Raw genomic sequence first — 24,109 nt, 5'->3', positions numbered from 1 at the left:
AGAAGGAGTATTATTATTATCAGCTAGTCTCTTGAGAGACCGTTTCTTTAAGAGACGTATCTTAAACCCAGCCCATTAAAGATTAATGTCTACTTATTGTATGCTTAATGCCTAGTTATATTATTCTTAATACTTACTTACCGTATCCCTAATGCCTATTTTTAATATCTTAAATGTCTACTTATATCATTATTAATGCTTATTTATAATATTTTAAAAAATATATATAATGGACTAATTCAATTAGAGATAGTCTCTCCGTACAAAAATTTGTGTATTATTATTATATTCAAGCCTTAACTTGATTGGTTGCACTGCTTATTAGTAAAGTTAAGAAAATCATCTTATAAATAAACATGGCTGTAGTAATATATAGCTTAAAACACAAATTTTCCAATAATAATCGCTCTTGCATTACAATGAGATAGAGGGAGTATAAAACAACAAATTGAAAAACCATTTCACTTTTTACACAAAAATAAAATTAAAAAAAAAAAAAAAAAAAAAAAAAAAAAAAAAAAACCAAACTTTGTCGAGCCTTAAGCATCACATCCCACTCACCAAAACTTTTTTATTTATTGCAATGAAGACTTAATTAACATAACCAACCAAAGAAAATTTAACTAAAACAAAAAGCATACATTGCCATTGTCATTTCAGTATTGAAGATTTACAAACAAATTGATGTTAAACATAAAAAAAAATGAACAAATTGACTTTTGATATGATCATTTCTTTAATCTTGGTCTGGCAAAGAGAAGCAAAGACCTAAGCATAGGTGCTCCAATTTCCTTCATAATATATGCCCTGTTTATACAAAGCAAAGCATTACTTTTCTCTTTCATATACCAAAGATTTTCAATGAATTTAATTCAGACTACCAAATGTCACCTGTCCAAGTAAGCAAGGGATGGGCGTGGCACACCAGTGGGCGATGAGTGTCTATGATTTTATACTATTTGTCCTACGTTAACTTCTTCATCGCAATTATTGCCAAATTCCTTGGTGACACTACAGGATCAAAAATAGGCAACATAACAACTTCCACGCTATCTTGTTGCTGTAGGAATAGCAATCTATCCAGTAGTAGCAGAGTTTCCAAAACTGGTCCTAGAGCAGCTCGTAGAGACCAGTATGGACCAATAAGCCCCTAGAAGAATTCACACAATCAAATATCTGGTGTAATGCATTAGTGTGGCAATTACATATATTACTTTCAAATGTACAGTACAAGTATTAAAGGTGGTCAACTGGCTCTAAATCGACCCAATACGAACATGATTCGACCAACACAAAATGAGCTACCCGTCTACATGGTAACTACGTATGGGCATGACCTGAATGCCCAACTCTACACAACTGCACCTAATGCTCTCTTTCCTAGAAAACTCCTTCAAGGGGGAGAGGACACCTCTTTTCAATTCCAAGCTGTTATTTAGGGTATTTTAGCTACATGGAAAATCTTAATCATCAAAATAAAACAGAATATAGTTCAAGAAATTAAAAAAAAAAAAAAAAAAAAAAAAAAACAGGTTCTCAAACTCTTCACACAGGTTCTCAAAAAAAAAAAGCATTGAGATAGTTTGTTCATCAAAATAAAAAGATAACGCCACCAAACTCAACTAATAGCATTAGGATAATAACAGGATTTACAGGTTCCCAGCACTATCTGGATTATATTTGATATGTATGTACCACCTTTACCCCATTTTCACTGTAAACATCCCTTATACATCAGATGCAGCCTTGCCGCCACATATCCTCTCTATATCTCTAACCTTATGCACTAATAGTCCTTTTCATTATAATCCCATATGCATGCCAAATGTACCTCTGCTACAAAGAAATAATTGGGGTACACTTCACATTACCCTTTCAATAAATATATTAATTTGGCTCTTCCAGGACCCTTCCACACCTATTGAACTGTATTGATTAAGAAGCATTTGATTATATATCTGGGGTATACAAGTCCTCGAAAAGCCAAACCAACTTAAAGCCAAGGTCTTTGCAAAATAAGAACCACAGGCTATGTGTATTCTTATTTGTCACAACCAGACAACTTCAATATAAAGAAAAAAAATCTTGGAATAACTAACAAAAACATAAAGAAACAAGAGTAGTCCATCTTTTTTCATGTTTGAGTTCTGCTCATGATGAAATTTACATATATATTAATTAGTATGATCCAAAATGACTAAATGATAATATAAGTCTCAGTCCAACAACTTACAACTAAACCACCAGCTGTTGCCTGTTGCCAGCGATAAAAAAATTTTGACAAGGCAAAAGCTCAACTAGGTGACAAACATGATATTTTTCATCAAAAATCTATACTGAAAAAAATGTTTTTTAGGGATCAAGGCTTGTGAGGAAGAATCCACATTGCCTAAATTTTGATTAGAAGTAGGATGACATCACTAACTTTGAAAATTGATTATGGTCAGCTATAAATACTCCCCGTATTTCAACATAACAGGCCACTTGGACTAGGGATTATTTTAAGTGAAACTTATATATCATGACCCCACACCTTGTTTTATAGTGAAGCCCTCCTACCAACCTTTTTCAGTGTCTCACAAGAATTAAAAACTTCACTTCCTATGGACTAAAGACTATTCATTACCTATACAGTAGAAAAGCTCACCATCGATTGTTACTCTTCAGTTTTCATTCCTACAGCTTAAATGAAAGTTGAGATTAAGAATAAAAAATAGAACAATAAGAGATTGGAAAAGGTAGATCTTGTATATGAGAAAGAAGAAGCTCACGGAACCAATGCATCCTTCTCTCTTTCCCCTCTTTAGATTTCAACATATATTTCGAATCGTCGTCGAAGTAAATCCAACAGATCAGCAGGCATCTTATGAAACAGACAAAAAATTCAACGTCGAAAGAAACATGGATGGGGTTGAAAGGAACAAATCTAGACAGCAAGAGACATACGAAATAAGGCTGACATTCGGTCCAAAGTCCATGCAAGTCCATATGCTGCAGAGGGTCTAGACCAAGATGGCAGAGACCTGAGTCGCTAAATTTCTGAAAGAGCATATAATTGTCGGCCATATTCTCATTTCTGTCATCAGGACTGCAATGATTTCCATCACTTGAAGAATGTATTTCCACAATTGTTTTGGATACCACGTCTGCACCAAGCACAAACGGCATCAGTTCAGACTTCAGAATCTTAAAATCATGTGCCAAAAAATTGCAAGTGCAGATTTCTAACTACAGAATACAACGGCCACGAGAAATGCAGATATATGACTTTCTGTTAAGCTTATAATAAAGCTAAACTTTTCAACTTGGATGCTGAAGCCGTGTCTATTTCACCTCTCCCTCATTTTTAATGAAAATCGCAAATAATTAGTCACCACTAAGATACTAAGATCACCACCATCGCTACGATAATGACTTGAAGTGGGAAAGAGCCAACCTTTAACAAAGATTTATAAAGATTAAATGTCACTTCTAGGACAATTCATATGACATGGTCCTCAATTCTTGTTCATAAAAGATTATAATAAAATACTTTATGCATGTGTCAGACACTTAACATCATCATTTATTTTGAGAATCTTTATATGAAATGGAGAATTGTGTCTGCCTGTGGCCAACGTAATAGATTGATAATTTCTAAGAACTAGATATAGAAAAAATGCAAAATATAGGAGACAAGGAGAAGAAGCTAGGCAAAAAGATAGAGGAGAGAATGATACTGGTTTGATGATCAAGCTAGCTCTACTTCGAGTGGAAATCACACTCCTTAGACCTACTACAACCAATCAGGCATCAGGTAACGTTTTTCTGAATAATTTTTTCTCCAAGCCCACATTCTCTATTCATCTCAAACACACACACACACACACACAAACAGCAATGTATATTTGGCCACTAGGATTGCGGAACAATCTGGGTCGCGGAATGGGATCGGGAACATAATTCACCATATTTTATTATTGAGGTGGGATCGAAGCAATTTTGCGTCAAGAATTTAGATCCTAGTACGACATATTAAGGATCGAGGTACAATTTTGGGTCGATTACCTTATTAAGTATGTACTTATATTTAGAATAAAAATAAAAGGAGAATAAAGAAAAAATAGAATTAAATAAAAAAAGAAGCTTTTGAAAATAAGAAAAAGAGAAAATGTAATTTAGAAAAAGGAAAATGAATAAGAAAGGATAATAAAGTACTAAATACTAATATGAGTAAGTTAAAAAGAAAAGAGTAATACATGTAAAAGAGAAAGAAAAAAATAAAAGAGAGAAAATTAAAAAGAACAGGAGTAGGAGTAATAAATGTAAAAGAGCAAGGAGTAATAAAGTAGTAACAAATGTCGACATCTTTCCAAGAAAAAGTGGTAATTTATTTGATTTTTTCTACATCTTTCAAGATAAAAGAAAAGATAATGTTTTTTTTCTCTCTTCTTATCCTGCTTCATCTTCTCTATTTTACTGTATTCCATGTCATTTTTTTTTCATTTTTTCAATTACACTAAGGGTTTTCGGATCGATCAATATAGCGATCCAGGTCGCCAATGACCCACGATTGGGATCTCACGAGTCGGATTGAGGTTCGCTTGGCAAACCATCGATCCCAGTAACAGTGTATTCGGCTTTGATAATATCTATTTCATCCGCCATTTATTGAACTAACAAAGGGAAAACAATGTAAGATATGAATTCAAGTCGTCAACTAATTCCAAGAACTTTGTCAGATTTCAGAGCACCTCTAGTTCAAATATATCCAGCTATAATGTTAAGCTTTGAATGAGGTGAATAGCTCACAAACACCAAAAGGCTTGATTGTAGAGAAGGAATACCTCACAACTCTCAAATTGAAAACTCTATCAATCCACGTTAAATAACAAGCATCTACGCTTAAGGATCGATTTGACCATCAAAACCAAGGACCAAACAATCATTCACAGAGAGAGATTCTCAGATATAGTCGCAGTGCAATACCACTTTTGGTGCTAATGTGGATCATTGTGCAGTAGTCTGTCATGAAGGGCTGAGAAGGGGTAATATAGGAATTAGTAATAATAATACTTAGCAGTTTGTTAAGTTGGGGGAATAAAATGTACACATAATTAGTCTAAATAGAGAGGAAGGGAGGGGAATCAGGCATTCATTCAAGTAATAGTTTTAAGAGGAGTTTTACACTCATTGGGAGAGAACAAGCCTCTCGAATGGTTGTATACTATCTTTTGTAATCATTCGTTGTTTACATTCAATCTTTCCATATACATTTACATTTTCAAACAATTCATTACATTCATATACATTTTCTGTTCAATCTAGTAATTTCATCTCATGGCCAAACCAGTCCATGACATAGTCGCAACCTATATCACACTCACAATGACCTTAAAAACATTTACAATATGGTTGTGATGCAATGATGAGGCCAATATTTTGCACTATACTACCATTGAAATATAGTATAATTAAACTCTTAAAACAAATTTAAATCCTAATAGAATGGACTAAAAAATTAAATTAATCCTATTTGATTAAATTAAAAACATGAAAAGTAAAAACCTTGTAGCAAAATCTTTCCTCACTAACCTAAGACAAAAAATCTAATCCTACTCAAAATAAATTAACTAATTTGAGCCCTTATAGATTTTCTCTTTAAGAATCCAAATCTTTTTCATTTCCTTGCCATTAGGCACATCTCCTTGATCTACAAACTCTCATGTACTAACAATCTCCCATATAATATGGTGCACACAAAACACTCACTTCCCCTGGCATAGCAAACAAACTAATGTTGAGCTCTGAAAAAATTAAACCTCAATGCGTCTAGTATTGCATGAATAGCATTATGCTCTTGCATTTCAGCTTTTAAGCTATCAAACGCTTTGCTCCTAATTCACCCAACAGAAACAATAAAGAATCTCTTATACAATTCCTTGAATGGGGTCATTTGTGTGGAAAAGTGATGTGTAGACCTACAGTATTATTCTTCCCAAGCAAGCCACCTTGTGCAAGTTAGCGATGAAGCAATGCTAAAGTTTCCAAAATAATCCCTTTTCCAATAAAAGTATTGCACTTCAGGTCACACGAAGCCGAGAAATCATAAAAACAAAGTTCTTTTTCACTTATACACTTGTCACTAATTCAAGGCTAGAAAGAGGGATTTCGCCTGATGCAGTGATCATAATTCCTTAACGATCAACCACCACCCACCACCATCAACTTTGTATCAACCCATGAGATTTAAGGAACGTTTTGTTGACACACAAAATAGTTCTTTCGCATAATTCGTCACATCCTTTCTCAAACTTGCCCAGAATCACTCACCCACCAATTTGAATCAAGTCTTGAGCTAACTTCTACACGCAGGATTGGAAAAATGAGGGAAGGAACTAATCTGGTTTTTCAATCACCCATCTCACTTTGCGTGTCAAGTTTAACTTCTAAGCCCGCATGGGCTCTTCACTAAGCTAATGAAGATAACGTTATCTACTATTATAAAATGCACACTCCAAAAGCTATTTTATGGGAAGAAGAGTTTGTTTCACTTATGAATCCTACATCAGTGTACTCCCTTACCACTGATATTGGACTAAAGAATTAAAACCCCATATCAGTAACGAGGACTTAACTCCTATACCTTAACCTCATAATCCTGCAAACTTGAGTATTCCCATTACAATGGCCATTAGCTCAGTCTCATAAAAGAACTATGGTCTAGCTGGTAGTCCAAGAAGCTTTGTTACAAAATGCAATGAGGTGACCTCTATTCTCCCATGCCATGAAATTAGGCTTGTGTCTCTACAATGAATTCCTTTGTGAAATCTATAAAAAATCTAATATCGACAGACCACCCACCAAAACCTGTTTATTTCAATGGCCAAGTAAAACACCCCAAATTCCTTGAATATCAAGTTGTAAACTTGGAGTCTAAGAATTTGTACCAGATTTTTGGTGAAGTCAAAGACTGCGAAATCCTTGAATAGTTGTAAACTTGAATTATTGTGGAGTTAGGGGCAAAGAAAGGTATAAGGGTGTGGTCAATTTACCCCACTTAGATTTTAAATAAATCATACGTTCTAAAATTTTCTAAATTATTTATTATTTATAAAAGTAAAAGATAGCGGTGTATTAAGAAATTAAACAAAATTATCAAAACTTGGTGAAAGTATTTTAACTGACATTAATTTTAAAATATATTAAAATAATTAATTTAGCCTAAAATTATAGGTGTAAAAGTAATTGCTAACAAAAGTATATCAAAAAGTATCTATTAACAATTGGGAAAAAAATTTGAAAATAAATAGAAATGAGAATTAGGGTTTTTCTTATATTGGAGTTTACACTTCTCATTAGAGACAGAGTCGCAACATCTAATTTTAAAGAAGGCTAATTTTAAGGTAACACTGAAGTATTAAGTTATTTTTTTGTATTATACCTATCGGCTATCGTTACTAATAATCAAAATCATGCCAAATTACAAAATTTTTCACAAGAAATTGAGAATAAGACTTCGCATCCCTTTGAAGATCTTACATTATTGACCCCTTCAAGATCTAAACTATCTAAGAAATAAAATTCATACAATAGACTGAATTTTTAAATTATCAATCCAAATCTGTGGTCTTCTTTTATCATCTTCTTTATGAAGAATTACACTCATTCCTGTGTAGCGATGGTAATGTATACTGGGTTGGAGTATATCAGTGACATTTTAGAAAAGTAAGACTTAGAGAGTGCTTTTAGTGGAGTAGGTTAGTAGCTTTTGATAGCTTAAACTTTCTGAGTGCTTTATATTTAGTGCCTTTTTTTATCTTTCTTAGTGTTTTTTAATGGCTTATTGAAACATGTAGTACATTTACTATCTTTCCTTTCAATATTTATTAATAAAATGGTTTTGGGAGGGTAGAGACTAGTATTTTTCATATTTGGTTTAATAATTTAATACAAATAATTAAATCATACATTATTGCTAAGTTGTCAAAAGCGTAATGAATTTATTGTATTGCAACTTTTTGTTATTTAATATTGACTTTGAAGTTAACTTTGACTTTAACTGTTTTTTGACACCAACTTATATGAAGTCTATAGCCGCCACTGCATGGAGTCCAAGAATCTGCAAAGCTTCCTCAGATTTTTAGACATTTTAGACATCAGCCATTCAATGTTAGCTAGTACCTTTCTCTATCAACTACCAGCCCATGTTTGCTTCATCTTAAGCATACACATGGCCCAAATAAACAACTTCAGCATGCCAAATGTGCATTTTCATCATGACCTTGAGTGAAATTAGAAATCTATTAACCCATAGACTGTAGCTCCTTAATCCTAGAATCGCATCATTCGGGATAATACATGTGTTAAAGGGGAAAAAAATCCTCTCAAATGTCCACACCATACTTGATGCAACATAAATTGTCCCTAAGGTGACCTCAAAATTTTTGGACAAAAATATTGGAAACCCAAGCTAGTGGATAGTGGAAGTTCAAATGAAATTATTGCCTAGATCAACCATTAGCACCACCTTTTTCCCTGTAAATCACCCTCTAGATTCATTCCAATAAAGTACAGAAATCTTTTTTGCATTTCCCGATGATCACTACCACATCCACCTCCAGCTCAATTCCTTTGTGATCAAATCTCACCATCACAACGGGAAAACAAACCATTCTCATGATGGTGATGTAGCTCTTTTCAGACAAACACGACACTTCTCTAGTTGCTTTATCTACAGTATGATTGAATTTAGATCTGGTTGGAAGGGGAAAGATAAATATATGATCAAATCTGTTTCGGTAAACATGTTTTGGTAGCTGGACTAGTTAAAATCGGAATGGTATATATCACAAGGCTAATTAAAAGAGAATGGGCTAAGCCTATGATTGAGTGACTTGTACTTAAACTAATGGTTGTATGTAATGTGCACTTTGCAGATTAAGGTAGTACATTTAGAAGTAGACAAGAGCATGATAGAATGAAAAAGGCAAGACAGGGTCCAACAAGAAAGATAAACATAAGAATAAAAGAGAAGAATAAGGCAATCAATTGACTGTAATAGATCATAATTGAGCAGAAATAGAAATAGATTAGAATAGAGATAAAGAATGATTGTATTGAATCTACTTTCGAATGACAGAAAACTGCCAATGATTACACCTTATCTGAATGAATATTCCTTTGTTCCCTTGTGTATTTTTAGGCACCCTCCAGCCTTTAAAAATCTTTTATAATCAAATACAAAAGAAGTTACATATTTTTTTTGTGATCAAATATAACCTAATTAGACCCTTGTCAAAAAAATCTAATTAAAACAACTTCTACAAAGGCTAACTATGGCTCATAAACGGAATCACAAATCACCAGTCTGAATTGCTAGATAGTACCTCCTTCAACACTTCAAGATTTGCACAGGTCTCCGACAATGCTCCTATTGATACTAAAGCACTAAAGCAGTGCGCCACCATCCAAGCCCGCCACAATGGCTCCAATATCTTTTTGACTGACAGCGGATATAAGTATATAACTCAAAATATCATTCCAATCTCAAGATCCACCCACAGCATTCATTGTGATTTTCCAACATAGCATGTCCCTTGCGGATTTTAACATTATAGTGTCTTTCAAAAATAAGTTGTTATACGAAAAAACTACATACGCTCAAGGTCAAAGATGTAACATTTACAACTGCCTAAACCAATATGTTTTGCCATATCCCACATTGTATATGACAAATCAACTATTTAATGCAAATGAATAACAAAGAATGTTGACACAGTAGCAATGCACAATTAAAAAATGCAGTGATTGGTGTAAAAGCCATGCTGGTCTTGCTTAGATCACGTCCCAATATGAATTAGGTTGCAATCCATAATATTACAATTACTTACTTTCTTTAGAGTTTGAAGATTGAAAACCACTTTTCTTTTGTTGGCGACGCAACACTTTCCCTTGACGTCCAATTGAGGGATTCATCAAAAGAATCTCTGGATAGTATCGACTAAGGACCTGCAAAATTAGAATGATTATTAGAAAACTATGACATGCTAAATGCCATTGTTAGGGTGGCTCTACAGATCGCTTGAAGTATGTCAGAATTTATGAAGAACAAGAAGAATTAACAGAGATATTCAGCACACAGAAGAAGAAAAAGAAAATAAGTAGACAGAATGCTTGTATTAGGCATAGAGAGCAGTGTGCCCCCCTGAGTTCTTTGAGTGACTCAGTAACTCCCTAAGTGTACTCTACACTCCCAAATGTACTACAAGCATGAAAAGAAATCTTTCCCCCCCTTGTGAATATATAGCATACGTCTTGTATTCTAGAATGCCCCAGCCCTAAGTACAGCTCATCCTAACAATAGAAAAGATTCTCTTTAACAGAAAATCTAAATACGATGTATTGAATTTCAGCACTACTCCTTTATAACTGTTTTATTCCTCTTTCTAGAATAGACATATTTGATGTTAGGCCTGGCTCTACCCTCTTCCATGACAACTATCGATTATCACAAAGAAATATTTGCAATTAGACTTAATTAGTTATTTATGCTAAAATCTCATTGTCAAGTATAATTTTTCTTTGATTTTTTCAGTCAATCGGACATGTAACTCGTATAAAAAGAGAGAACTTATTGCACCATTGCAATTGGCAAAGCTCATAGTATAGATGCAAAAGCACTAAGAATTAAATTGTATATATATTTCATCTCGAATTAAGGGATTTGAGCTATAACTTACAATCATGTGAATAGTTCGAGCACCTCGGATCCATCGTCCAAAAGACGAATGTTTTCCCTAAATAATGCTATATATTAACAAAAGTCACAAAATAATGCCACCAAAAAATTTATTCCCCAAATATAGAGATTTACATTTTGAATTTGTGTTTCCAAATCCATTCCCCGTACTGTATTGTATTTTCTTTCAGGTAAAATTGGCTTTACCTACATTCCAGTCAGGAAAAAAAGGTCACAGATAAGCCTCGTTTCCCCTAAGTAAATATATTTGCTAGTTTGGACCATTGAAATACGATATGTGAAACGCCCCTTCGGTTTTCATTCTGAATTGTTTGTACTGAATCGGTATAGGAATGCAATCTTGGACTCCAATGGTGGCGTTCCGTTTTGCCGAAGACAGAAGCAGAGAAAGAAAGAAGGACGGGAAGGCAAAAAAGGGAAGAAAACATACCTAATTTTTTGAAATACTATTATCATTTTGAAAGATCAAGCTTTTACAAAGAAAGGGGAAATTAAAGAGGAAAAAAGGGAAAGTGTGATGAAAGAGAAAGGAAGAAACATTGTGAAATGTCGCAATACTACTAATATTTAATATTTTATCTACTAACCCTTTTTTTTACTTGTTGTTCTACTTTGTAAATTGTAACTACTACTAGTAATAAATGTAAGTCTTTTTATTATTTATTTTTAAATAGTGTGTTTTAGAAAAATTTGTAAATAATACTCTCAACTACTGTCCATTGACTTAAAATACCCCCCCACCCCCCCCCCCCCCCAACTATTATTTAACCTTGTATACCCTAAGCCTATGGATACTTAACCTTATATACCCCCAACAATTGATCATTGACTCAAAATACCCTCAAAACAGTCAGATGAAAATAATGTGCCTAGTGTTCAACGTTAAGTTTCCCAATACTTGGTGGTTGCAAAGTTAAATAATAGTTGGGGCTATCTATAATCAATGAGCAATAGTTAAGAGTATTATTTACTAATGTTCCTATTTTTTACTTAAGTATGAGGTGTCTATTGTCATTTTAATTTACTACTAAATTTTAAATGAGCTTTTGATTTTTTTTTTCTTTCTTTTACTTTTCTTAGTTTAGGCCTAACAATTCTTATTTAATAAATAGATGATGTATTTCACTTATATCAAACTAAGATAGAAACTCATGCAATGCACGAATTTTTAAATACGTTAATATTTTAATGAAATTTTAGATTGCAAACCATACTTCACATTTTTCCTAAAATTCAAAATTGTAATTATGGTAGTTTAACAATATAAATGACTGATTTTAATGATCAATTAATTGAATTTTATGTCATTTTAGTTTTAAATAACAATTGATGGAAAAAGGGTCTATTATGTACTTCAAGTAATTTCCTAAATTGCTGTATAATTTTATACACAGTGTAATTTTGTAGTATAAATTTCTAAATTGTGTAATTCTAATTACACTGGAATAAATGTTATTTATTCCATAGTATAATTTTCTACGCAATGTAATTCCAGAATCAGACAATATACAATGTTCTACACGGTACATCATATATTTCTCATTATAATTTTTTAGACAGTGCATTTATATACAACTATGTAATTAGAATAATTGTGATTTATTGCATCCATTAATGTATGAGTTTTTTCGAAAATATAAATTTGTAAATATGGTAAGTGTAAAAAATGCAAATCAATCAAATTCCATTAATACTAACCAATGAAAAAAAGACATATGACATGCTCACGATCAAACTTCTTTTTTGCTATTATACAGTAAAATTAATAGAATGTATGATTTTGTTTCCTATGTATCTAAAATTTTAAACTAATGTTTCTCGTTTCCGTTTCTGTTTCTCGTATTCGTTCAATTTTCGTTTTGTGTAACATTAGTTTGGACTTTAAAATAGAAAGCAACAGCCATAAAGCAAACCCTGTACACATCAAATGCACACACCCAAGAACTACACATTAGTTTGGACTTTAAAATAGAAAGCAACAGCCATAAAGCAAACCCTGTACACATCAAATGCACACACCCAAGAACAGGGAAATGGAAAGCAGCGACATTGAATTAAAAAATTACCAAAAACCTAGAAGTGATGTGCACGACATACCATCTGAAAGGCAGCACGAAACCCATGCAAATCAAAATTTTGAATGCCAGCATCTGTCTCTAGAGCTTGCCATCGTTCGGCACTCTATAGATGTGAGAGAAACACCATTACAACAATACTATAAATGTTATGATCCAAACTGCTAATATCTTAGAGGCAACAGCAAAGACTATTTTCTTTCACAAAATTATAGTTATAACAATAGACAGTAACCAACTTTCAAATTGTCGAATGATCGAATCCAACTTAAGCAAGCTAACAAAGCTACAGAGACAATTGCAATATTCTCAAAGCATCACAAAAACAGATAAATTTGAATGAGCAACCACTGAACAAATTTTTGAATTGATATTGTAAGCAACACTTGAAGAATAGAGAATCATGTCTTAAAAGTTTCTTAAAACTAATCTTCTGATCGTAGAACATCCTCTGATGGCACATCATTTGGTACTTGTCTACCTGATATAGTCTAGTAATTCAATTTTAGTCTAATTTAGCTTGCCTGTATGAGATTCTAGAGCGTTACCCGAATATCAAAAAAAAAGGGTTATGTGTGAAGTTTGTACTGTACAACTCCAAATATCTTTATTTATAGAATTTATTCCCATCAATTATCATTAGGAGGTGCAATATTAGGTGATAATGGAAAATAGTATTGTATTAGGTTTTAGTGTAAAATAGTAAAGTTAAAATAAATGTTTGAGAAAAGGATAACTGAGATTTCACTACATTTGCATTTCCTCCAACTATGATCAGACAACAAACATACTATGATTGCTATCTATACTCACTAGAAGAATTAACAAGCATGCAAAACTTCTTAGTCACGTTGAGAACAACCAAAAGAATTGTAAATGGACAAATTTTTCATTCCAGTGGAATAGCTAGTGGAAAACTATTGATATGGGGTAAGCTTATGAGTAAGAGTGAAGAATTAAGTACTTGATGATTACTCAATGTTTCTACTTCATGAGTTGTGATTGTTTTTAGGCCACTTGTTACTTGTATGAGTCAATCGCTTGCATTGACAAAACAAAAATGTGGTTAACTAGGTTTTAAATGTAGTGTATTAACTAACAAAGAGATAATCTAAGAGCGAGTCCACGGCATACCACAATAGTTTAACCACTATGAATTTTTTAACTCGGCGAAGGAATGAGAAAAAGATTGAATCAACCCCCTAAACAATATGTTTTCCCAATTATCTCTTTTGATTATTCATGTTTGTTGCCACACTAAGATTTTTTTATATACATTGAACTTGTGAACTTTTAACCATGAAAGTCGGTAAAATTGAATTTAGATTCACTTTCTTGATGCAGCAAAGTAATTCAGAAGCCTTAGTTTTAAAAAGCGCCTCCTAAGGCGCCAAAGAGTTTTTTGTAGGTGAGGTGCACTTTTTTGCTCAAAAGTTTATAAAACAATTCTAAAACATAGATGTAATATGATTAAAAATTACACTTGCATAGAACATCTAAAAATACGTTTTAATTGCACTAAACTACTAATATTTGCATCGTATTGCATCGACCACATCTTAAAGGTTTTCAAATTTATCAAACTAGTATTCCTCGCATCGTAAAGGTGTAAAAACTCATGCTTTTGGAACTTTCAAGCAATATTTTATGGTTTAGGTCGATATTTAGAAGTAAGATAACCGCAACTAGGGGTGTAAGTAATTTGGTGAAAAACCGAACACCGAACCAAACCAAATCGAATAAGTACTTTGGTTTGACTATATTTCAAATTTGGTTTGGTTTGGACTGAATTTTTATTATAATTCGGTGTTCGGTTTGGACTCGGTCTAGAGTCCAACAAAACCGAAAAACGGAAAAAATCGAAATGTTAAAAGCATGCTATATCTTCCATTTGAGTTGTTTGAATTTTTGCCCTTATTTTTAGATTTTTGTTAAAAGTTTTTTACTTGTTCAAATTAAAAACTCTAAAATTATTATCTTTTTAGGAGCCTTAGAAAGAATAAGTTTGAAACAATACATGCAAATTTGATTTTAGGTGCAAATTAATACAAATCGGTGCAATTCGATCTATTCGATTCGGTTCAATTTGGATTATAAATATTATGATTTGGATTTGGACTGAAAATATCAAAATTGAATTTTATTCAATTTGATTTGGATTTGTATCGAATCCAAACCAAAAACCAAACTTTCACCCCTAATTATTTTTCTTATATATTTTTTTATCAAAACAAAATCAACCAAACGACATTTAACATTAATTTATAATTATGTTTAAGTATCTTGAGATCAAATAATTGATTGAATAAGTTGAGAGAGTTTATTTAAAGAGATGCACCAAGGGTAAAGAAGTCAAAAGGATGGTTACGCAACGAAAAAGATGGCGAAATAACGCCCTAAATAATTGATATTTGCAAGTAAAAGCGAAAAAAAATTAGTCAAAGAAATCTTACACCTACCCAAAAATTCTTAGGTTTTCTTGACAAACGATATCCTATGGAAAAATCCACTAAAGAAAAAGGTAACCCTAAAAGACTTGAACTAAAACTCCAAATGTTCTTTCTCTAAAATACCACTTTCACCTGATTTCACAAAAAATGGAAGGAAGAAAGAACCCAAAACATACCTGACAAGCAAGATCACGTGCGTTTTTACCAAGTGAAACACCCATGATTTCGACCTCCTTGCTCACAGGAAAACCGCAATTGGAATCAACATTTTCACATCCATTTTCAGAGAGTAAGTTGTAACAGCAACCAATGCTAACAACTGCCTTTACTTCCTTGTATTTTGCAAATGCCCTATATAAGTAACACAATTCTAAGTGAGCTCCATATGCTTTCTGTTACACTAACAACACAAGCATAAACACAAGCATATGAAGCCGTAGACCAAATTTTCACACCGGTTATAAAAATGTCACTTGCATTCTGCAAATACCCTTTAGTAGTAACACATAAGCAAAGATCAAAAAACTAAGCCAAAACTACCTGAGGGCTGAGAGAATAATAGAGTTAACCATATTCAAAAGTCCTAAAACATATATTGCCAGTGGGGAGACTTGACTTTAGAGACTAGAAGTTGGATGGAAAACCTCAACCTTCACATGTAAAATAAAATAAGATAAATCCATCAACTTGTCATGAATTGGTAGAAAGGGGTAATATAGTAATTTCGTACTAAATAATATCTTGTAATTAGTTGGTTGGAGAAAATAAAATACAAGGATAATTAGTATAAATAGAGGGGAAGGGGAGGGAATTAGTCATTGATTTGGATAATAGTTTTTAGAGGAATGTAACACTATTATCCAAATTCCTATATTAATAATTATCCCTACATTATATTACTAACACTCCTCTAAAAACTATTATCCAAATCAATGACTAATTCCCTCCCCTTCCCCTCTATTTATACTAATTATCCCTACATTTTATTCCCTCCAACTAACTAATTACAAGATATTATTTATTATGAAATTCCTATATTACCTCCTTCCTACCAATTCATGACATAAGTATTCGAAAATGAAAAGATTAATGCAAAAATTTGCCAATGACTCATCCAATTTTGTTATAATAAATTCTCAATGTCATCAATTTTCAACCACATTCAAATATGTACAGTTGATTTACAATCCACGATATTGTAAACATTCTTTCTGTTCACATGCATATAGAAGCATCATCAAGACATCAAACTAACTTCCCCACCATAGTCTTCTCTCTCCTTTGGTGTGAAGTGGATGATCACTTTTCTCTCCTCTAAGTGATCTTCGCTCATTCCGATATTTACATCCTACTTTTACCGCAATTTTATTTGAATGAGGGGGTCACAACTACAGTTAGGGAGGTTGTGTAGAGGTGAAGGTATTGACATGGTTTTTGACAAGTAGAAGTAAAGGTATTGACAGAGTTTTTGACATGTAGGGTGAGTTCTTTCCTATGTTATAGACAATGGAGGAAATAAAAAAAATTACGGAGAGCAAGCAAGAAGAGCCTACATCATTAAGTTTAACTGATGCTTAGAAGTTCGAATTATTCCCTAAATGTTGTGATAAAATACCAAAATTCTCGATCTAATTCCCAAAACATTTCTAATTTCCTTATCCACATAAAATCGGTATTTATGGGCAATGAAGAAGCTAGCATAACCGCTAAAATTGTTGGTAATTATTGCTTCCATATTTAGTAATGCAAAATCTGTTTTCAAAATGCTACCTGTGAAAACCATTTGCAACATCCAAATTTCAAAGTTTCCATATTATTTTGAACAGGTTGTTGTGGACAACATACTAGCCTTATTGTTAGCAAGGGCCAAGGAACGAGAAGGTTATGCATTGTGCAAAATATTGCTCGCATCACTGTTTTGTGACAGTTTGGTAAAGATTTTTTATCTGTATGTAAAGAAAGAGGAGCGGGCATGCCATAAATAGGAGCAGATGGGGGACATGAGTAGTCTGATTGTAGCATAGTAGCACGAGAAGATGAACAATAGAAATAGAGACGACATTTATACAAAAAAAAAAACCAAAATTGAACTATATGTGAATGCCGCCAAGAGTCAAGAAGCAAGTTGAGGCTCATGGAGACAAATTTAAGACGGTCATAAAAAGGAAGAGTGCAATGTGATAGTTCATCAACATCTACTCCTAGTATAGTTAGGATCAAAAATTTAACTCTTGTTAGATGTGGCTTTAAAAACATGTATGGGAGCAAGTTCAGGTGCACATCTAGAGGTAGTCTGGTATGGCAATGCTGAGATCCTCAAAATAATGATCTTTTGATGATCATGGAGGATCTAAGCAAGAACACAATTCAAATTCAAGATCCGATTGATCGGGACAGTGAACAAGCTCAAAAAGTCAAGCATAACCTCAAACAAGCTATAAGGGGAGATGAGATTAAACCTAACAGGCCAAGGACAGCGGCTCAATCATAGTGCCAAAATGAAATTTCAATTACGATAGTTGTAATGGTCGTGAAATGCTTTTGCGATCAATGCAGATGATTTCACGATTGTCTCGGTTCGCGGTAAACCCAAAAGCAATTACAATACAACCACAATACAGTGATGTTGGTAATATTTTGCACTATGGGGTTATGGGCTTGATGAAGGACAACACGAAACGTAAACCACCTCTCTCCAAACGCAGTTTTAGAGCACCACTACTTAACTCCACACCATTGTGAAAGAAGGCCAAGGATTCTAGGCAAGTGAAATGTGTGGCATAGAGAGGTATTATGGAAATTATCCACTTAAAAGTTAGATTGGGAAATAAGTTGGTAGTGGGAGCTAGTAAGTAGAATTAAAAAAGGGGGGGAGAAGATATAAGTAAATCAATAAACCCTTTAAATGAGTTATGACTCATTTCCAAAGCCACAAGTCTCTCGAATGTTTGTAAATCTATCATGTTTATCGTAATTATTTAAGATTGCAAGTAATGCAAAAAAAATATGTTTACATTAACAAGAATTACGCAACATTACAATCTACTTTTCCTATTTTACTACCATTAGTACAATTCACTTGTTTGTTGGCTTAAACTACTGAAATCCATTGTAATACACAGCCATGATTGGTCCTCAGCGACCGAAATGTTTCTCACCAACTAAAACATTCAAGTTCAATGGAGAAAGCGAATTGGCGCGAGTTCTAATGAGGCATCCTTGTAAAGGCTAGTGGTATCCTAAACAGAGAAACTGAACACTTTAAGCATACATCGCCTCCACAAAATCGTTCAAAAATGGTTTGGAACAAGTTCAAATACGATTTGAGATGCGTATCAAAATGGAAAAACATCTTCTAATTTGAGGTCCATTTGATTATTAAAGTTAGGGAAGAAGTTAAAGGCCATTACAAGTTTACAACGGTATGTGTGATATGATTGGTTGAATATGTGAGTAAATATAGGAGAAAGCACAAATGGGCATTTTAAGAAGGACAAGGTAAAGAGAGAGAAAGAGACAGAACAAATTATTTTTTTTCATATTATTTTTTCGGGACAATTAGTAGCGTTAGTAGTGTTTGTTATCAAAAAAAAAAAAAATTCCACTAGGTGTACTTAAAACACCTAGTCCAACCAGGGGGTTGAATTCCCTAACTTTGGGTTTGCAAATGTACACCCCATGACAACCCAATTCCTAACAACCAACCACCACACATCATTTTCTTCATCAAATATCATTGTGACACCAATCTTACTAACCTCCATACCATCGGCTGCAACTTTCCCCACCAATATATCCAATACCACACAACATGCACAACACCTCAAGAAATAAACCACTTAAATCTACATCGCCTAAACAACACAAAATGTTCACCTTCCACCACTATTGATCAAATTTGAAAGGGAATAAAAAGAGAAAAGGAAACACCATTTTCAAAAACCATTTTATATAAATGGTCAAAATTGACCAAGACTCTAGACACATAGCATTTGCGATGAAAGTCAACCATCAAAGTCTCCTTCGCAACGACCAAGGGGAGTTTGTTAAAACATGAAGTGAAGAACCGATATGGAGGATGAGGTTATTGATGGTGTTAGGTGGAAATTAATAGAAATTTGACGGGAGAGAGATATGGTGGTCGTGGATCTACAATTGTACATGCTAGAAAGACTAAACTAGAGTTACGATTTTAAAATAAAAAATCTACCAAATAACTTGAAAACATGGGGTTTTTGTTTTCTTTCCTTTCACTTTTTTCCTTATTTTATATTATACCAAAAGGGCCCTCAGTAGCTTCTTTTTTAGGCAGGTTAGGGAGGCAAATTAATTCAGTATTCTTATAACAAGAAGAAAAACTTCAATTGACCCTTGAATAAAAATATCATATACAACTTCAAATAGAAAAGCACACGTAATTCACGAAGTTTCCCAAACATATACTAAAAACCAACTTATAAATCACAAGGCATGATCTCTATCAGTATCAAAAAACAAAATGTTACCGATTTAGTCTTAACTTCTAAAATGTTAATGCTAGTGTGTTTGTAAACAACATTCAAGTTCACAACCAATATAAAGAGTATTATGGGAAAATCAAACCTATCAGGAAAACCAAAACTAGAAAATACATCCGGAAAAAAAAAATTAATAAAAATTCCATACCATGAAAACTCTAAATACATGATTAATGCAAACCTACCTTAACATAGTCACTGATAAATCACCGCAAGCATGAAGACCAGCAAGAACTAGTGAAGATTCAAATTGTGGATCTGAGACTTCAAATTTTGCATGAAAATTATCGTTGGAGCCTGTTCCATTTTGATTTTCTTTATCAAACCCATTTCGCTCGCAGTAGTAATTACCAAGGTCTCTTAACATGGAAGAGGACATGACATGACATGTAATAGTTGTAGGCATATTTGGGGGGCTCCTTGCTAACCTAGATAAGAGAATATTGTATTAGTTTGCTAGAAAGAACAACTCAAAGTATGTGAAATAGGGTAATCAAAGGCTTTTCACACTAAGTTGTAAATAGTGGCATTAGAATGTTTGGTGCTTAGGTAAATGATATTCACATACTTAACCTAATCCCCTTCACAAAATTCATGTTAAGATGACAACAAAAGTTGAATTTCTTTCCCATACTTTCACTCCTAAGTTCTGGGTTCTAACATAATTGACAGCTTATTCACATTATGAAAAAATCTTTAGAGCCATAGGCTTACGAAGATAGTATATTAAAAAGATCTGAATTTATGGCATAGGATTATGAGTCATGAATGCGCGTCATGAATGCTCCCTTCATTTCTTTGTCTCTCCAACTTTCTGTTTTGATCCATTTCTTTTTCCTTTTTAAGCACACATGTATTTTTTATATACCCCTATTTTTTCACCTTTAAACCTATTATCTAGCACTCAACACTCACTTATTTATAATACACATTTCACTCTTTCACATTCTCTCTTCCCTTCCCTACCCCACATGAAATTTTACAGATGCATTACATCACTATCAATTGTTTCACAAGATATATTAAAATGCACAATCAAAACCAAAAGAGATAATGTTATAATGCAAAAACAAGGCCGCACCTCCGCATCACTTCCTATTGTAAAGGTTTTTGAGTTAATCGTGATTGAAATAGACATTGCAATCATTAACCGGGAAATCCGTTTTGCGACCCGCGGCTATGACCATGGGCAAATCCAGATAAAGAAATTTGTTGTCACTTTTAACTTAAAAAAATACAAATGGGATGCAAATTCTTGCTAAATACAAGGTTTGATCCCAGGCACCTCATGTGGAAGGTGATTACTTTATAAAATCAACCAAGTTCATCTTTTACTTTCTATTACAGTACTATCAGTATTCATTTTTTAAGTATTGTCACTTGCCTACCCGTACTACCCATTAGATCTGCCCCTTACTATGATCGAAACATATTTTTGCACTGTTACTTATTAATCAACGGATTATCATATAAGTATTAGCTAGAAAATGGATACTACACTATGTGACTACGTTAGCCAATTTGGTCGAAGACAAGTCTCTTGAATATATATAGTCAAGAGTCAATAAATCCCAACAAAAGAACAAAAGTGCAACATTTCTTATACCCAGAGTTACGATGCTTGGCTGCATAATGTTTCTTGATTCTTTCTGCACGTATGTTTGTAACATCACCATGATGAGAAGTAGCATCAATGGCAACAACAGGTAGTTGATACTCAAAAGCAAGTATCAAGCTAAGGTAGCCCTGTAACAAATGACCAAATAAGAAGTGTAGATCAATCTTGAATCGAACAAAAATGGGACAAGATTATGTACCTGACCAGCACCAACATCAATCACCGTATGAGCTCCTATATATCTACTTATAGCGTTTACAATCGAAGACAAAACTTCAACCTAAACAACCCAGAATTCATCTTAGTAGCTTGCATAACAAATATGATTTGGTGTTAAAAAGGGGAAATGAAGCAAAACCCTGGATCAGATACTCATTGCTTAATGAATGCATCACAATACACAATGATGCACAACATTTGCCCAACGCCCTAACACGAAACTTTAATCATTTTCCAAATTCCAAAATGGCGACATCAAATAGTCACATTAGATGCCATACTATAACTAAGCATACCACACGTTTTACCAACTACGAAGCATAATGAAGCATAGACTCAATTACATGGGAAGTAGAATAAGATTGAACCAAAAATAACTTCTACTACCATTGAACTATATGTAGAGTAGACAGGCCAAATAAGGACAATTATAGATTACAAAAATTTATCAGTTCCATACAAGACCAATACAGCAACGCTCCTTTACCCTCTCTGCCACTAAGTGGCTCCTAATTGCGCTCACACCTAGTAGGGGATTGTTATATGCAACCTTACCCTTGGTTAACAAAGAGATTAATACAAAACTCAAAAGCAACAACAACAATTTTGGCCAAAAAATGTATTATAAGAACAACCAGTATAAAGTTAATTTCAACATAGATTCAACTTTTTGAAAAAGAAACCCTCAAACATGGAGATATTCAGAAGCATGAAAAAGTTCAAATTCGTAACGAAAATTGCTTTTAATAGTGACAATTTTTTGTAGTTAGCTAGTTGCATCAGTCCATTCATTACTTTAAAGAAACGAAACAAGACAACAATGACAAATAGACAATCTAATATGTTTTTTTTTCATGTAATTGTGTCCTTCCTAAGCTATATTGATCAGGTTTAAATAATTTAAGATTCCCCAACGTCGAGTTTGGACACAAATATGAATATTAGCCTTGCTGGTGATAAGGGGAAGAATCTAAAACATAAAGACAATAACCACAATACAACAGTAGAAGATTTTATCCAAGCAAACAGAGAGAGGTTCAGAAGTGACCAGTGCTGACCTAAAAAGTCAATAATTAGATATAGAACCTTACCATAAAACATGAAACTCTAATGATATTTAGTTACATTATGCTCTACTAGTCTACTACTTCTCACTTAATTAAAAATTTCCGAATGAACACAATGCACCAAGTGGTACTGAATGACAAAACATAAAAAAAGTCAAGGAGAAAATATAATCACCAAAAGAAGATGTAAAAGCCATCACTTACTTCATGCTTTTTCTTCGGATTCATGCCTTGTGAAAGGACATTATTCAATGAGATTACACTCATGCCAGAGATTACCTGCATACCATAAGTTAAAGAACCTAAAAGAAGGTGAAAGCTATCGTATTAATGCATGCAAGCAAGAAAATTAAACAAATTAACAGTCCATCCTTTTAAGTTTACCCCTTATCCTCAACATTCTAACACATAAAATTAAAATGAGACAAAATCAAAGGGACAAAGAGTAATATATGATTGAAAATTGTTAATATTAAAGTAAACCAATTTTTAATGTTGCCAAAAACTTAAGCACATTACTGCTGAAAGATATGCACATTTTGCAGGTGCATACATACGATTTAGTCCAGGAGACTCAATGAATTAGCTTCACTTAATCAACATCAAATTTGTGTGGTAACAGTATCGAGATAATACCTTATCAAGATCTGCTTGTTCCCGTGGAAATGAGAGTGATCTAGCTGTGAGTACATAGTCCTTAAGCGAAGCAGGCCAGTGGTCCTACAATGTATAAAAAAGGAATGACAGTAATTTGAAGCAGACATTAACCAATTCATCGAACAAAAAGATAAAAGAATAAGAAAAACCTGAACAATTCCAGAAGGAATTTGAAGGAGATGTTGAACAGGCTCATACTTCAAGCAATGAATCCAATCTTGGTCGACAAATTCCCAAAGTCGATCCTAAGAAAAGAAATTGTGAGGAGAGTGGTTTAGCATGATGATAGTAGTAATAATAGTAAGAAGGTACCTTGAGAAAATTGACGACATTAGAATGGAAGAAGAAATTGTAAGGTTTGAGGAAGTCAACAATGGCTTTAATCCATTCAAGGGTTTCAGCTGCAGTTTTGCACGAGTAATTGCCTCTATTTTCCATTTTCATCAAACCAATAGTACACTGTACACCCCAGACTTGAGACTTGGGTTTAACATTCGTTATCAAAACACTAGGACACGGGAGCATTTAGAATTCCTAGTATTCAAAAGCAAATACTCCCACCAATTCATAAGATCATAACTATTATCTTATTTGCTTGTGCAAAAATATTAAGAACTTAAAGGGATCACCTAAAATTATGGGTCACATATGTAAGTAAAAGAGATTCACAAAAGCAATTAAAATTTAATTGTTTTTTCCATTTCTATTAAACTTAAAAGAAGAATATAATTTTAAAAGGGAAATTTACTCCATTACGATTCATCA

At 33.3% G+C, this 24,109-nt stretch overlaps 1 protein-coding gene across 4 annotated transcripts; it reads right to left on the bottom strand.

Moving 5' to 3' along the window:
* Window positions 1–553: 553 nt before the first annotated feature.
* Window positions 554–23,907, bottom strand: LOC130828891 (uncharacterized). Of its 4 annotated transcripts, none has more exons than XM_057694922.1 (14): window positions 23,657–23,907; window positions 23,494–23,589; window positions 23,324–23,407; window positions 22,892–22,966; window positions 21,601–21,681; window positions 21,390–21,529; window positions 19,969–20,211; window positions 15,443–15,617; window positions 12,839–12,922; window positions 9,873–9,990; window positions 2,947–3,146; window positions 2,772–2,863; window positions 2,627–2,682; window positions 1,012–1,150 (listed from the first exon to the last, which is right to left on the bottom strand). In XM_057694922.1, exons 1-12 carry the CDS (start codon window positions 23,867–23,869, stop codon window positions 2,804–2,806), a joined length of 1,569 nt encoding a protein of 522 aa, XP_057550905.1. In that variant the 5' UTR covers window positions 23,870–23,907; the 3' UTR covers window positions 1,012–1,150; window positions 2,627–2,682; window positions 2,772–2,803. The 4 variants fall into 4 exon arrangements, with proteins under 4 accessions (XP_057550901.1, XP_057550905.1, XP_057550903.1 ...); XM_057694920.1 differs by having other exon boundaries at window positions 2,627–2,676; XM_057694918.1 differs by lacking the exons at window positions 2,627–2,682; window positions 2,772–2,863 and adding an exon at window positions 554–807 and having other exon boundaries at window positions 892–1,150.
* Window positions 23,908–24,109: the final 202 nt, after the last annotated feature.

This window comes from Amaranthus tricolor, chromosome 12 (assembly GCF_026212465.1).
Source record: "Amaranthus tricolor cultivar Red isolate AtriRed21 chromosome 12, ASM2621246v1, whole genome shotgun sequence".
NCBI lineage: Eukaryota > Viridiplantae > Streptophyta > Magnoliopsida > Caryophyllales > Amaranthaceae > Amaranthus > Amaranthus tricolor.
This window is presented reverse-complemented; position numbering and strand designations above follow the sequence as displayed.